We start from the raw sequence: 13,550 nt of genomic DNA on the forward strand, positions 1-13,550 counted from the left end.
CGTAGGAACCACTGGCCTGTAGACTAGGCCAGGGGGTCCGGAGGAGGGGAGATGGGGACAGTGTTTCACTGTAAACTGATGATTCTGGCGGGCGCTTCAGATCTCAACCGGTAAAACGACCGTTGTGGGCGCTGTGACGATGGGGAGGAGTCGGGATCGGGGAGGGGTCGGGGGGTGACCCAGGTTTCGGGTGGCAGCACGACGATTAACGAGAAACCAAAGAACTGAAGTGAAACTTCAACACAGGCACACATGGCAGAATGAACCTCACCAGGGTCATCTGCTCGTCCAGACACGGGAACCTTTACTAGTCGTTAGTGTCTTTTTTCCCCAAAAATTGATTTAGTTGATATTCATCCCTCACAGGCCAGCAGGAGAAACTCAAGAGAAGTGAAGAATCTGAGCTTGTTTCCCCCTCTCTGTTGCAACGCTGGAGTGATGCGGAGGACTGGAGTTCAGGACAGGACCGGCGTGCAGATAAACAGTAGTGTTTACTGTAACTATGGAGATGGGCCGGTTAAAACCACACACACATGATTCAACACAACAGGAGAATCCCTACACCCCCCCCCCCCCCCCCCCCCCCCCTGTTTCCATCTCCGCATCGACCCGTCACACGGAAACAGAGCAGGAACACAAGAACCCAGATTCACAGGAACAAGATGCGGTCGGACGAGGAGGAGGAGAGAGCGACCGGCATCACGGAAGGAAGGAGAAGAGGAGAAAGAAGAGTGTCGAATGAGGAGTGTTTTAATCAAAGAGCCACTGAGGAAGCAGAGAGACTGCCGGGGGGGGGGGGGGGGGGGGGGGGGTCCTGCAGAGGGTGACCTGTGGTCTAAAGAGTCACTGAGGAAGCAGAGAGAGTCTGTCCGGGGGGGGTTGGGGCGCTATAGGGCGCCCCAGGTGTCGGCGGGGGGGAACTGGTCCACGGTGCCCCTCTCGGCGTGCCGCTGCCCTCCCAGGGTGAAGCTCAGAGTGTACTGCAGGCTGGCCTTCTCCTGGAACAGAGACGGGGGGGGGGGGGGGGGGGGGGGGGGGGGGGTTACACGCCTGCTACCTGGAGCCATGTCTCCTCCCTAGGGAGGTCGAACTACGAGCACCGCCCCGCCCGCCTGGTCGTCCTCTGGTCTACGGTCATCGAGGTCAGACCAGGGGCCAGATGAACACCCAGTTCTGAGCGGAGATATTACCTCCGTTCATTTGAGCACAGAGTTCTATACAAGTTCAACCCCAGGTGATTGTCTTTGCGGGGCTGTTGGTGTGCGACAGTGTTTGACTGTGTGTGTCACTGTGTGTACAAGAGTCAGTGTTTGACTGTGTGCGTCACTGTGTGTGTGCGTCAGTATTTGACTTGTGCGTCACTGCGTGAGTGTGTGTGTGTGTGTGTGTGGGTCACTGTGTGCAAGTGTCAGTTTTTGACTGTGTGCGTCACTGTGTGTGTGTGTGTGTGGGGGTGTGTGTGGGTGTGTGCCTGCGTGTGCGTAGCTCACCTTGTCGGGGTTGGCCAGCAGCAGCACCTGGGTGACGGCGGCGGGGGGCAGCAGGGGGTTGAAGGCCGGGAGATCTGTCCCCGAGGGGGGCTGCAGCTTCACCGCCATACACTGAGAGGGAGGAGACCAGTCAACCAGAGAGAGACAGAGAGAAAGACAGAGAGGGGGGAGGGAGACAGACAGACAGACAGACACAGACAGACAGACAGACAGACAGACAGACAGACAGACAGACAGACAGACAGACAGACAGACAGACAGACAGACAGACAGACAGACAGAGAGGGGGGGTGACAGACAGACAGAGAGAGAGAGAGGGGGGAGACAGACAGACAAGACAGACAGAGTGGGGGGAGACAGACAGAGGAGACCGACAGAGAGGGGGGGAGACAGACAGACAGACAGACAGAGAGGCTGACAACAAAAGGCAGAGTGCCCCGTGACCCTTGCGGGGGGCTGACCTTGGGCGTGGTGACCTCCAGGCTGATGTGCGTGACGGGCAGCGGGGCGGAGGACAGCATGGACAGGATGACCACCAGCACGTCAGGCCGCTCTGCAGGGGGGTCCCGGGCGAAGTGGAACAGCACCCGCAGGCTGTGGCCGTCAAACACCGTCACAGGCAGGAGGCTGCCTGGAGGGGGGAGGGAGGGGGGGGGGGGGGAGGGGGAGGAGGAGGAGAGGGAGTGAGGAGGAGGAGGAGGAGGAGGAAGAGAAGAGGGAGTGAGGAGGTGGAGGAAGCAGAGGTAGTGTGGAGGAGGAGGAGGAAGAAGAGGGAGTGAGGAGGAGGAAGAAGAGGGAGTGAGGAGGAGGAAGAAGAGAGGGAGTGAGGAGGTGGAGGAGGAGAGGGAGTGAGGAGGTGGAGGAGGAGGAAGAGGGAGTGAGAAGGAGGAGGTAGAAGAGGGAGTGAGGAGGAGGAAGAAGAGAGGGAGTGAGGTGGAGGAGGAGAGGGAGTGAGGAGGAGGAAGAAGAGAGGGAGTGAGGAGGAAGAAGAGGAGAGGGAGTAAGGAGGAGGAGGAAGAAGAGGGAGTGAGGAGGAGGAGGAAGAAGAGGGAGTGAGGAGGAGGAAGAAGAGAGGGAGTGAGGAGGACGAAGAGGGAGCGGGAAGTAAGGAGGAGGAGGAAGAAGAGGGAGTGAGGAGGAGGAGGAAGAAGAGGGAGTGAGGAGGTGGAGGAGGAGGAAGAGGGAGTGAGGAGGTGGAGGAGGAGGAGGAAGAGGGAGTAAGGAGGAGGAGGAGGAAGAGGGAGTGAGACAGAGTGGGGAGGAAGAAGGAGTGAGGAGGAGGAAGAGGGAGTGAGGAGGAAGAGGGAGTGAGGAGGAGGAGGAAGAGGGAGTGAGGAAGAGGAGGAGGAAGAGGGAGTGAGGAGGAGGAGGAAGAGGGAGTGAGGAGGAGGAGGAAGTGAGGAGGAGGAGGGAGTGAGGAGTTGCTCTATTCTTTTCACTTTTGTGCTTTCCAAACTGCTTTTTTTGTGTAAATAGTTCCTGAGGGGATTTGTCTCATGTCAAACTACTGAAAAAGAGACCACAGCAGAGGAAAGCGTTCCTCCTCGCTGTTCTAAGGACCACACCCTCCCTTCAAATCCCCGCCTCCCGTGGTGAGCTGGGCTCTCCACCTCTCGGTACCCGGGGTAGGTCAACTGGGACTTACTCGGCCGAATAGACTCTAGAGGCACGAATACATTCTTCAGGGTGACCTCCGGGGCCGGCGGCGAGTCCAGCAGGGCGGGCCCGAGGCTGGGCTGAGCGCTCAGGAGAGGCCCAGGCTGCTCGGCGCAGAAGGCCGGGATGGGGCTGGGCGTCATGTTGGAGCCGGACTTGCTCTGGAGGTCTCTGAGGGTGGGCTTGACCTGCTGCCGGTCCCTGGAGCACAAAGACAAGCCGGAGACGTGGAGCGTCACCTCACCGCTGGAACGCTGTCCATTATACTGAGCTGATGGGTACTACGGTACTACGGTACTTCCACTACGGTCACTAAGCAGATGCTCTGTTGCAAAGCATCTTACACTGAAGGTACAAAGCCACGTGGCATTACCTTCTCTTGTCGTTGTTCCAGCCTTCTTGCGACCCCCTGGGGAATCCCAACAGTATTACGTCCATGCATATTAACCATGCAAGTGAATTGCACACGTTTTTTTAGATCTTTTTGTAATCCAATATTCAAATTCGTTAAATATTCGGTGATCAAAGCGGGAAAACATCTGCTTCACTTATTACGGTCAATAGATACATGCCCCACAGACTAGGCCATGTGATCTGATCATCGTTAGTAAGACGTGTGAACACCATGTGACCATGTGAATACCATATGACCTCAACCTCGTTAGTGACAGGTGAACACAATGTGACCTGAACCTCGTTAGTAATAGGTGTGATTACCATGTGACCTGATCCTCGTTAGTAACAGGTGAATATGTGACCTGATCCTGGTTAGAGCTTTTAACACCATGTGACCATGTGAATACCATATGACCTCCACCTCGTTAGTGACAGCTGTGAACACCATATGACCTGAACCCAGGGGTGATAGTAGAAAAAAAATCCTGAGCCTGAACCTTTTTCCCTGGGAGGTTAGCGGGCCCCTAAGCCAAGATATATGCCCTGATCAACATAATAGTCAAGCGGGACCAAGGGGTATGTTCCCCTGGGAGAACATTTTGATAAATAGACCCTTAAATTATAGATTCTGGTGAATTTTGTGGAAATAAATGGACAACATTAAGAGATGAACATCCCAATATAAGCCTATATTACAGTAGCATCTTTGTGTAGAGCCCCAGAGCTCTTGGGATCCTGAATGTACTGTATATATGGCATTTACAACAGTGGTAAACGTACGTTTGTATGTCTCTCGGGCACAACCGTTATGTTGGTCTGGACTTATATGATGTATGTAAGGGATAATGTTGTACAGAACGCCGGTCATTATCAGGAAAATAAGCCCAGACAGGGCGAACCGGACCCCGACGCGAAGCGTTGTCTTGCCTCGCCCTGAAGGGTATTATTTTCCATAATCACCGGTGACGTTCTATACATTATCCCGCTTATTACACGGCTCCTTGCCAAAACAAAACAAAAGTGATAAGAAAGACGTGAATCAGGAAAGAAATCCACTTTCCTTGACAGCGGTCAAGTTCGGTGTGCATAAAAGTACCGACGGAGTGGACCAATTGCGAACTACTGCAGCTGCTCAGTTAAAAAGTAGCCGCACCCACCTAAAACTAATCGGAATAAGTGTATACATGTAGATTATAGCGGACTAAACCTCTATTCCGCACAGAATTATATTCCGATCAGAGAATTGTATTCCGATTGAGCTGTTCTTCCACTTCTATTCGGATCAGATGTGTCCATGTAAACGCGGCTAGTGATCATACCAGAGATCCTTTATCCTTCTCAATAGGCTCTCTGATCATACTGTAGGCTACTATAGGTAAACACAAAACACATTCCCATGTGGAGTGACGCTAGAGTGAAAAGTAGAGAGAGTATAGTGAAAGCGCCTCTCAAGCCGCGTTCACACCAAAAGCGACTCCATACAAAGTCAATGTATAGATGCGTTCCAGACGACGTCTGGAACGTGTGTTGAACGATATGTTGATTTTTATGGAGTCGTGCCGCCCCGTTGCTTTTGATCTGAACGCGTGTTCACACGCGTTCAGATCACGCAAACCTGATTTTTACTTTTTAAATTTTTGTGTCCGATCAACGCAAACCTGATTATTTTTTATTTATTTTTTTCGCAGACACTTCGTTACGCCTATCAGGCATGTGAACCTCATTAGTGACAGCTGTGATTACCATATGACCTGAACCTCGTTAGTAACAGCTGTGAACACCATGTGACCCCGGCCCTCGTTAGCAACAGGTGTGATTACCATGTGCCCTGAACCTCGTTAGTTACAGGTGAACACCATGTGACCTGGTCCTCGTTAGTGACAGCTGTGATTAGCACGTGACCTGAACCTCGTTAGTAACAGCTGTGAACAACATGTGACCTGGTCCTCGTTAGTGACAGCGGTGATTACCACGTGACCTGAACCTCGTTAGTAACAGCTGTGAACAACATGTGACCTGGTCCTCGTGAGTGACCGCGGTGATTACCATTTGACATGCAGGCTGTCGGGGGGGAGGGACTGCTGGAGGAGCGTCTTCCCCAGCAGGTCCAGCTCGTCCAGGGCGGAGGTAGAGGGGGCGGAGCTAGAGCCGGCGGGGGCGGGGCCGGAGGGAGGCAGGTGTGTGTGTGAGGGCGGGTCTGGGCTCAGGAGGCTGGGGGCTGCCGGGATGTCTGCTTCTATGCTGTCAGACGACTGGAGGGAGACGGAGGGAGAGGTCAGACGGCTCTCACTGTGGACATAGACCGTCACGGTCGTTCTGTTGTGTTAAATTATGGAACGGCTGACCTCCCTCCGTTTAGCAGTAGAGGTGTGTTTATTTATATTCTCGATCGGTCTAGCTGATTGCGTCCAGAGACATTTTGATTGGCGCCTAAAGATAACGACCTTTGTAAAATAACTAAAATAAACGGAGCGGTTGTAAGCAAATATGGATTTGTACATCAAACACAATAGCCACTAAACTACCGCTCCCCCAACCCAACTGATTGATCCTTAGTAAAACATCACTACATTTGTGCACATTAATGGTACATGAGGTCAGATGGTGCAACCCTAAAGATCCTCTGAAAAACCGGAGCGGTGACCTCTGACCTGGAAGGAGTCCCAGGCGGTCGAGTCCTCGGGCTGGGAGGGGGCGTTCGACGTGTGGGTGCCTTCACTCAACCCTGGGGGTCACAACCCGGGATTAGTACGGTCTGTCATCCTGAGTACCGTCAATCAATCAATCAAATTAACTTCATGTGTGGCACTACAAACATTTTCTGTGTACGTATTTAAATCGTTTTTTATACTTTCAAGTCTTATTAATGTCTTGTACTTTCTGCTGTGACACTCGATATACCCAACTGGGATCAATGAAGTTATATCTTTATATAAAACTGCAATAACATAAAAGAACAATCAAAAAAGTTTAGTTTAAAATAATCCTCAATCGGACTCACATAGCTACATTTAAAAGCTCATTTTAAAGTTTGTTTTGATCAGTCAATATCATATAGAGGTCAGAGGTTATGCTGTTACCTAGCGACATGAGTTCATCGTCAAGGAGACTGATGCCCGTCTCGGGGGCGTGGAAGGCGTCTGTGGGGGAGGGGAACTCTGGGAACGAGGGCGGAGACTGAGGCGACGTGTCCAAGCCTGATAGGTCGAGCAGCGCCGTACTCCCCCCTGCGACCAATAGGATCGAGGTCAGTGAACTCTCAAGCACAGTGTCTGTGTATTGTGTTGTATGTGTCTGTACCTGTGTGTCTGTGCGTCTGTATGTCCGTACCCGTGTGTCAGTGTTGTGTGGTGTGTGTCCGTACCTGTGTGTCTGTGCGTGTGTGTGTGTGCGTACCTGTGTGTGTGTGTCCCCGTACCTGTGTGTCTGTGTGTTGTGCTGTGTGTGTTCGTACCGGTCTTGTGTTGCGTGTACTGGGTCCATACCTATGTGTGTGTGTGCGTGTCCTTACCTGTACGTCTGTGTGTGTGCGTTGTGTGTGTGTGTGTTTACCTGTGTGTCTGTGTGTTATGTTGTGTGTGTGTGTGTGTGTGTGAGTGTGAGGGTACCTGTCTGTCTGTGTGCGTCCCCCGCTGTGTTTCCGTTGACCTCCTCCCCCCTGACTTGCAGCTTGTACTGGTTGATGACCTGCGTCAGGCTGTCGTTGGCCTGCAGGATCTCCGCTGAGGGGACAGACCGGGTCAGAGGTCAGAGGTCGAGGAGGACCCACCGGGTCAGAGGTCAAAGAGGACAGACCGGGTCAGAGGTCAAGATGAGCCTCGCTCGCCACGACCCGAGACGTGCCGTTACAAATCCAACCCTCTAGTGACATCACATGTGGGCGTGTCCACCCAGACATGTGACGGACAGGTCAGCCCCCCAGTCTACCCAGTAGCCTGGACACACTGGTCCCCACTCACCCAGGGCCTCGTCGTTGTCCTCCGTGTCGCTGGCCAGACGGAACAGAGTGGGACGCATCTTCTCACAGCGCTGATACAGGTCCTACACGCGCACACACACAATAGGTTACAATCTATACACAGCAACTCAAAGTAACACACACACAGATGCATGTGAACATAACGCAGCTCACCCACACAAAAAAACTTGTGTGCATCTGTGTCTCTATGTGTGAGTGTACCTGCAGCAGCTCTGCGTTGCTCTGTGTGTGTGTGTGTGTGTGTGTGTGTGTGTGTGTGTGTGTGTGTGTGTGTGTGTGTGTGTGTGTGTGTACCTGCAGCAGCTCTGCGTTGCCCGGCGTGCTGGGGGCGGCGGGATGGTACTCCTGCAGCAGTTGGGACAGCAGCCCCACGCTCTCCTTCACCTCCTCGATGGTGCTCACCCGCTTGGACACCTTCTCCACCTGCCGCTGGTCCTGGGAGACAGACAGACAGACACACACGCACACACACACACGAAATATGAGCCCAGCAACAATGAAAGACAAAACTAGGGTACCACTGCCCCCAAGGGAGGGGGAGAGAGAGGGGGGGGGGACACACAGACAGAGAGAGAGAGGGGGGAGACAGGCCGAGAGGGAGGGGTGAGAAGGAGAGAGGGGGGAGGCAGACAGAGAGAGAGAGCTAGGGAGAGAGCGAGAGAGAGAGCGAGAGCGAGAGAGAAGCAGGCAGAGATAGAGGCTGACATAAATAGGCAGAACAGATCATCTACCCAGGGGAAAGAGATGGGAGGGACAGGAGGGAGGGAGACGAAAGGGAGCAGGGCTCCCGTTACACCAGGAAAGGAAAGAAAACTCCAAATGACAATAGAAGAGAGAAGACGCCATTTTCTCTCCATAAAGAAACGCTTAATCCCATTCTCTCGTTGACTCATGGCCAACCTACACCCTCACGCAGAAAACTCTTTCACTTTGAACTAGGGACGTTAACCGATGACCGTTTGACCGATGGTTGACCGTATCAACGTTAACCGATCAATCTTGTGGCTTAAAAAAAAATTGGGGTCAGTGTGGACTGTGGAGTGTGTGTTGGTTTCACCTCACACAAAAAGATGATCAGATGAGGTGACTTATTAGAAGTTGGACGGACACCGCGACTCTAGCCCACTGTTTAATTTCTCGTCAAGTCTTTATTATTCCCGCATGCGAGCGGCGGAGAATATGATCTCTAAATTATTATGGACAGTAGACTAAACTTTATAAGACTACAGTTAGCCATCTCATTCCAAGATCTTTTTGTGTGAAGTGAAAAAAATGATCCCTCACACTAGATTTTTCCGTCTCCCCCAAACTAAACAAGCGGCGTCTCTTCGCAGCTGTAATTTTCTTAAATGAGCCGCGGCAATGTTTCAAATGCCCTCTTCCGATTGGCCCCGTCTCTCTACACACGGTCAACTTGCAGTAAGCATGCCTCGTGTTTCAATTCAAACACAGGTCGTGCCGCAGTTAGAGCCACTGCCTCTCACTCGGAGAGTGTTTGTGTGTGAGTCGGAGGCAGAACGGTAGAGAGATGAGTTACGAAATAGCAGGCGGCAGGCGCGGCTCGAAATGGCTGTTATTTCAAATTGCACATTTGAATCTGATCGGTTAACCGGCATTAACCGGTTAATTAGGCTCGGTGGTCGGTCAAGAATATTTTACATTTTCGACCAACCCTACTTTGAACTGCTCTTTACTTGGGTCTTCAAGGAGCAAGGGGACTTAAGCCAGGTTCAGACCCTACGTCATTTTGGTCTTTCACAATGTTCACAATAATCAATTCAGGCAATTATTGCCTCATCAAGTCTTGCCAAGACTTGGCCTAGAGGCACACTAGACGTGTCCACGTCGTGGGAGATACAACAGACCATCTTTGTCCGGCTACACAGGATACGACAGCCAGATCGGATGTCTTGCGGTTCACAAACACCCGTGACAGAGTTCAGAGGTCAAGGAGGACACACCGGACACCGACTGAAGGTCTGAGAAGGCAAAACTGTGTTGGAATCGGTTCTGCATTTTGTAGTATGATCCCAGCGTTAGAGGAACTGATCCACAATCAGCACAGAGTCATGTTTAACGGTGTGCAGATAAACCTGCATGATTTCTCTCTGTTACCTCTCTGTGTCTATAAACCACAATGGACTTAGCTACCTTCTGTTGGATGCTTACAGGCAGACTTGGGGATGGACCTCCCATCACCTTCTGCTTGGGACTTAAAAGGTCCCAGGACACGCCACCAGGTGTGAGCGTGATTAGCCATTCCAAGCCGTTTTGAAAATCTGCCCCTTCTGACATCACAAGGGGGCGTGTCCACCTAGATGTGTGCTGGATAGATGAGCGACGTTTGCTTCAGTCCACTGGGGAGGCTGGTAGACTGATCTATCCAGGACCTGTCCACTCTGCGTTAGGCTACCCAGACGGCGGAGAGCTCACCTCTAGAACCATCTCTTTGATGAGCTTGTTGGCCGCCTTCAGGTCGTCTGGGTGCGTGCTGGTCAGGAGGTGGGACAGCATCTGGACAGCCAATGGGAGAGAGGTGAGACCCTCTGTGAAGCACCAGAGGTTCAGATAGGGAGAGGGCGGGGAGAGGGGAGAGGGGAGACTGACTGACTTTGGATTTCTCTTCGTCCTCAAAGATGGCGTTCTTGGGTCTGGGAGGGGGCGGGTTCAGCATCTTGTCAGGGGGTAGCTCGGGGTCCTGCTTGACGATACCTGGAGGAGGAGGAGGAGGAGGAGGAGGTTAAGAAGGAGAATAAGGAGAAGGAGAAGGAGAAGGAGAAGAAGAAGAAGATTATCACAAAATGGTACAAAACACTTAAAACTTGTTTTAACAATTTCTAAGCTGATGCTTCACTTTCTGGCTCAACTAGACCCAGGAGTGCTGGCTTCCTATTGGCTGCCTCCCCATTTGCTCTTTACTTTAACATACCTAGCTGACTGCTGTGGGAGTCACTACAGTTGCAGCCCACATGCTAAGAACTTAACATGCCATTTAACAATGTAGCAAAGCTGTTGTGGTTGAATTTGTTACATTCATAGCTCATCACCTTAACTTCATCCAATCAGACCTGCTTGTTGTGAGCCTGTGTCTTGTCGTGAAGGTACGGATGTATCTTAAATGCCCACAAATGTCTGTTTGTGCGTCTGCGTGTGTGCGCGTCTGACCCTGTTTCTTCAGCATCTGGTAGGCGTCCAGGATCTTGGCCTCGTCGGGCAGCCCCAGGGTCCAGCTGTAGATGAGCTCCAGAACCTTCTGCTTCACCGGCTCTGGGGACCGCGAGCCCAGGTACTGGGGGGTTCAGGGGGGGTCAGAGGTCAACCATGGGGCTCATGGGGACCCCAAGCCCAGGTACTCGGGTCGCCAGGGGGGTCAGGGGTCAAACATGGGGCTTGTGACACGACAGGGGCGCTAAACCTGACCTCATGTAAACCTGACCTCATGTTTTCACGATGTAGCTTCCGTTGTGTGTTTTATCCTGCTCTACGTCTATGTTTTGTATTTTTTTGTATCTTGAATCATGTGTATGCATTTTGATTCTGTGTTCTTATATAAAACATACTTGTTAATGACACCATATAAAAGACAATTCAATAACACTACACAGAACATAGGGTGTCAACATAACTGTGCGCGTGTGTACTCGTGCGTGCGTGCGTTTTCCCGCGACTGTGTCTGCGTGCGTCTGTGTGCATGTGCATGCGCCTTACCTTGGGCGACACCACCTTGATGAGCTCGTTGAGGAAGCGGAACTTGCCCACCTCGCTGTGGAAGCGCTTCCCACAGGCCTTCATGCACCTCTCCAGGACCTGCAGGACAGACGCACAACAGACACACACCCGGTGTGTTTTTTTTTTAACCTTTATTTTTCCAGATAAAACATTAAGAACAGTTTCTTATTTACAATATTGATCTGGTCCAAGAGGCCCCACCAGGAATAAAAGGTACAAATAACAAAAACACAAGCATGACTAATTTAGACAAATATAAAACTGAGCCACACACTCTATAGAAACCCACAACCCTGGCAGTGTTAATTCTACGCTATATGACATGAGACCTCCAGGACCCAACTCAGACAGACCCCCCCCCCCCCCCCCTAGCACCAGCACTCACCAGCAGGGCCTGCATGGACTCCCACTCCTGGGGAGACTGGATCTTGTGGGCCAGGAGTCGGGTGGCCAGCTGAGGTCTGACACACACACACACACACACACACACACACACACACACACACACACACACACACACACACACACACACACACACACACACACACACACACACACACACACACACACACACACACACACACACGATTGAGCTACTGTTAGATAGGGTTCATTGATGCAGGAGGCCCAGTTAGCTCCGTCATAGCCGGTTGTGTAACTAGGTGATAATCGGGTATTTCCAGACAGTCTGCATCCATCACACGTGACAGTGAGTGAAATAAGGAAGGTGAACTCCACAACCACAGCCTCGAGCCGTAGGAGCAGAGACAAAATAAAATCAAGTGTGGTAGCGTTTCAAATAATACAGGGACTATAAGCACAGCAGTGTGGGTGTGCAGAGGTGGCAAGATGAGTCATAGAAATGGATTGTCATTTCCTTTATAGAGCCCGGATTAATATTATCTGTTGAAAACAATCGAGGGAGCATGAAATGAATTAGCTACAAATATATATACCACCAAGCAAGTATGCATAGGCCACTTTGGCCAGAAACGGTGTATATGGATATTTCTGTTTTTGTTGTTATGCCTTGGCCTGCACATTTCCTGTTCTATCCTTCTGCAACACCTGAATTCCTATCACAGGATTAAAACAGGGTTGTCTTATCTTCATAAACACTTTGTTAAGAAGCAGTCTGTTAACACTTTGTTAACAGACGTGAAGGCTGTCAAACCTCCCCAGAACCATAAACTCCTCACGAATCAGAAACACAGTACATCATCCACAGTTGGAAGTGGCCCGCCCTCACCCTTCCAGGTCGCCGTTGAGCTGATCGCAGAAGGCATGGATGCTCCCCCAGTCCGTGTCCTTGTTCAGAGGGTTCGTGGCTTTGTCTGTCATAATGGGAGAAAAAATATGATACCGCAGGGCAGACAAAGGCGCCACTGTGATGCCGCTAAGGGACATTTCCTACCCATGCACTGGTCATCTCTACACTAAGACGCAAATGTTGAGGATTTCAGATTACTTTATTAAAAAGCAATCTGATTTACTGAATGTCAAGTTGCTTGCTTCATAGAATCTGACACCATAGTGCCATGTAACCCCCCAGCACCATAGAAACACCATAGACACAGCACATAGACACGCCACATATACACAACACATAGACAAAACACATAGACAACCCCCAGCACCCAACACATAGACCAGCCCCAGGACCTAACACATAGACACAACATAGACACACAGATAGACACAACACATAGACAATCCCCAGAACCCTACAGATAAGACTCACGCATCCCCATGTACAGTACAATGGAGCTAGCCTGCCTATGAGTGTCCGTATATAAGTGGCCCAGTAGAGGAGCCATGCCTCTGATGCCATGTCTCCCTGCCCTGCTAACGCCTGCTCTGGGCTATGTTGACAGCTGTCTAGCACAACAAGCTAAGAGGCAAGCTAGCTCTTTAGCAGTCTGGCGGGGAGGATAGTGGGCAGTCTTAGCGCTCGTTATCTCGTTTATGGGTAGCCGTTCAAAGGCGAACAGTTTGTACACTTTAGTGTCTTAAGGGACGGTTGTCGGGTGTTGTTGTAGTTTAAAATACTCACTAATGCGAGACTCCAAACTCTCGGCGTCCGGCGGTGTAGCCATCATTGACGGGATCTGTGTTAACCTGGATGTTCTCGCGAGATTTGGGCCATCACCTGAACGCGCTGACGAAGCGCGTCCTGGACAGACAGGATCTGAGACCGGTGTCAAATTGGTGGATGATGACTTCTGGTGACTCGACACAGGAGATCAACCGATTATATTGAATCTATTATGTTACCCTATATTCAATGAAATCACTTAATC

The 13,550-nt window shown here is 51.3% G+C and overlaps 1 protein-coding gene across 2 annotated transcripts; it reads right to left on the reverse strand.

Annotated features, from left to right (window-relative positions):
- Nucleotides 1-841: 841 nt before the first annotated feature.
- On the reverse strand, nucleotides 842-13,493 carry LOC130398350 (ADP-ribosylation factor-binding protein GGA1-like). 2 transcript variants are annotated; one of them, XM_056604913.1, is made up of 18 exons: nucleotides 13,304-13,493; nucleotides 12,500-12,584; nucleotides 11,636-11,711; nucleotides 11,230-11,328; nucleotides 10,687-10,810; nucleotides 10,133-10,233; nucleotides 9,955-10,035; nucleotides 7,816-7,956; nucleotides 7,502-7,583; nucleotides 7,151-7,264; nucleotides 6,623-6,769; nucleotides 6,194-6,267; nucleotides 5,589-5,794; nucleotides 3,520-3,555; nucleotides 3,136-3,347; nucleotides 1,952-2,121; nucleotides 1,491-1,601; nucleotides 842-998 (listed from the first exon to the last, which is right to left on the reverse strand). In XM_056604913.1, the coding sequence occupies exons 1-18, from the start codon at nucleotides 13,347-13,349 to the stop codon at nucleotides 888-890; spliced, it is 2,016 nt and encodes a 671-aa protein (XP_056460888.1). In that variant the 5' UTR covers nucleotides 13,350-13,493; the 3' UTR covers nucleotides 842-887. The 2 variants fall into 2 exon arrangements, with proteins under 2 accessions (XP_056460888.1, XP_056460889.1); XM_056604914.1 differs by lacking the exon at nucleotides 3,520-3,555.
- Between the last annotated feature and the right edge of the window lie 57 nt (nucleotides 13,494-13,550).

This window comes from Gadus chalcogrammus, chromosome 2, assembly GCF_026213295.1.
Source record: "Gadus chalcogrammus isolate NIFS_2021 chromosome 2, NIFS_Gcha_1.0, whole genome shotgun sequence".
Taxonomy (NCBI): domain Eukaryota; kingdom Metazoa; phylum Chordata; class Actinopteri; order Gadiformes; family Gadidae; genus Gadus; species Gadus chalcogrammus.

Bases quoted from the DNA above. Each gene is read 5' to 3' on its own strand.
- LOC130398350 (XM_056604913.1), bottom strand. From the start codon at position 13,349: ATGATGGCTACACCGCCGGACGCCGAGAGTTTGGAGTCTCGCATTA. The intron at 5,795-6,193 runs GTCAGAGGTCAC...GTCTCCCTCCAG, and splicing joins CCGCCTGGGACTCCTTCCAG to TCGTCTGACAGCATAGAAGC. The intron at 3,556-5,588 runs GTAATCACCGCG...GGGATTCCCCAG, and splicing joins GACAGCCTGCATGTCAAATG to GGGGTCGCAAGAAGGCTGGA.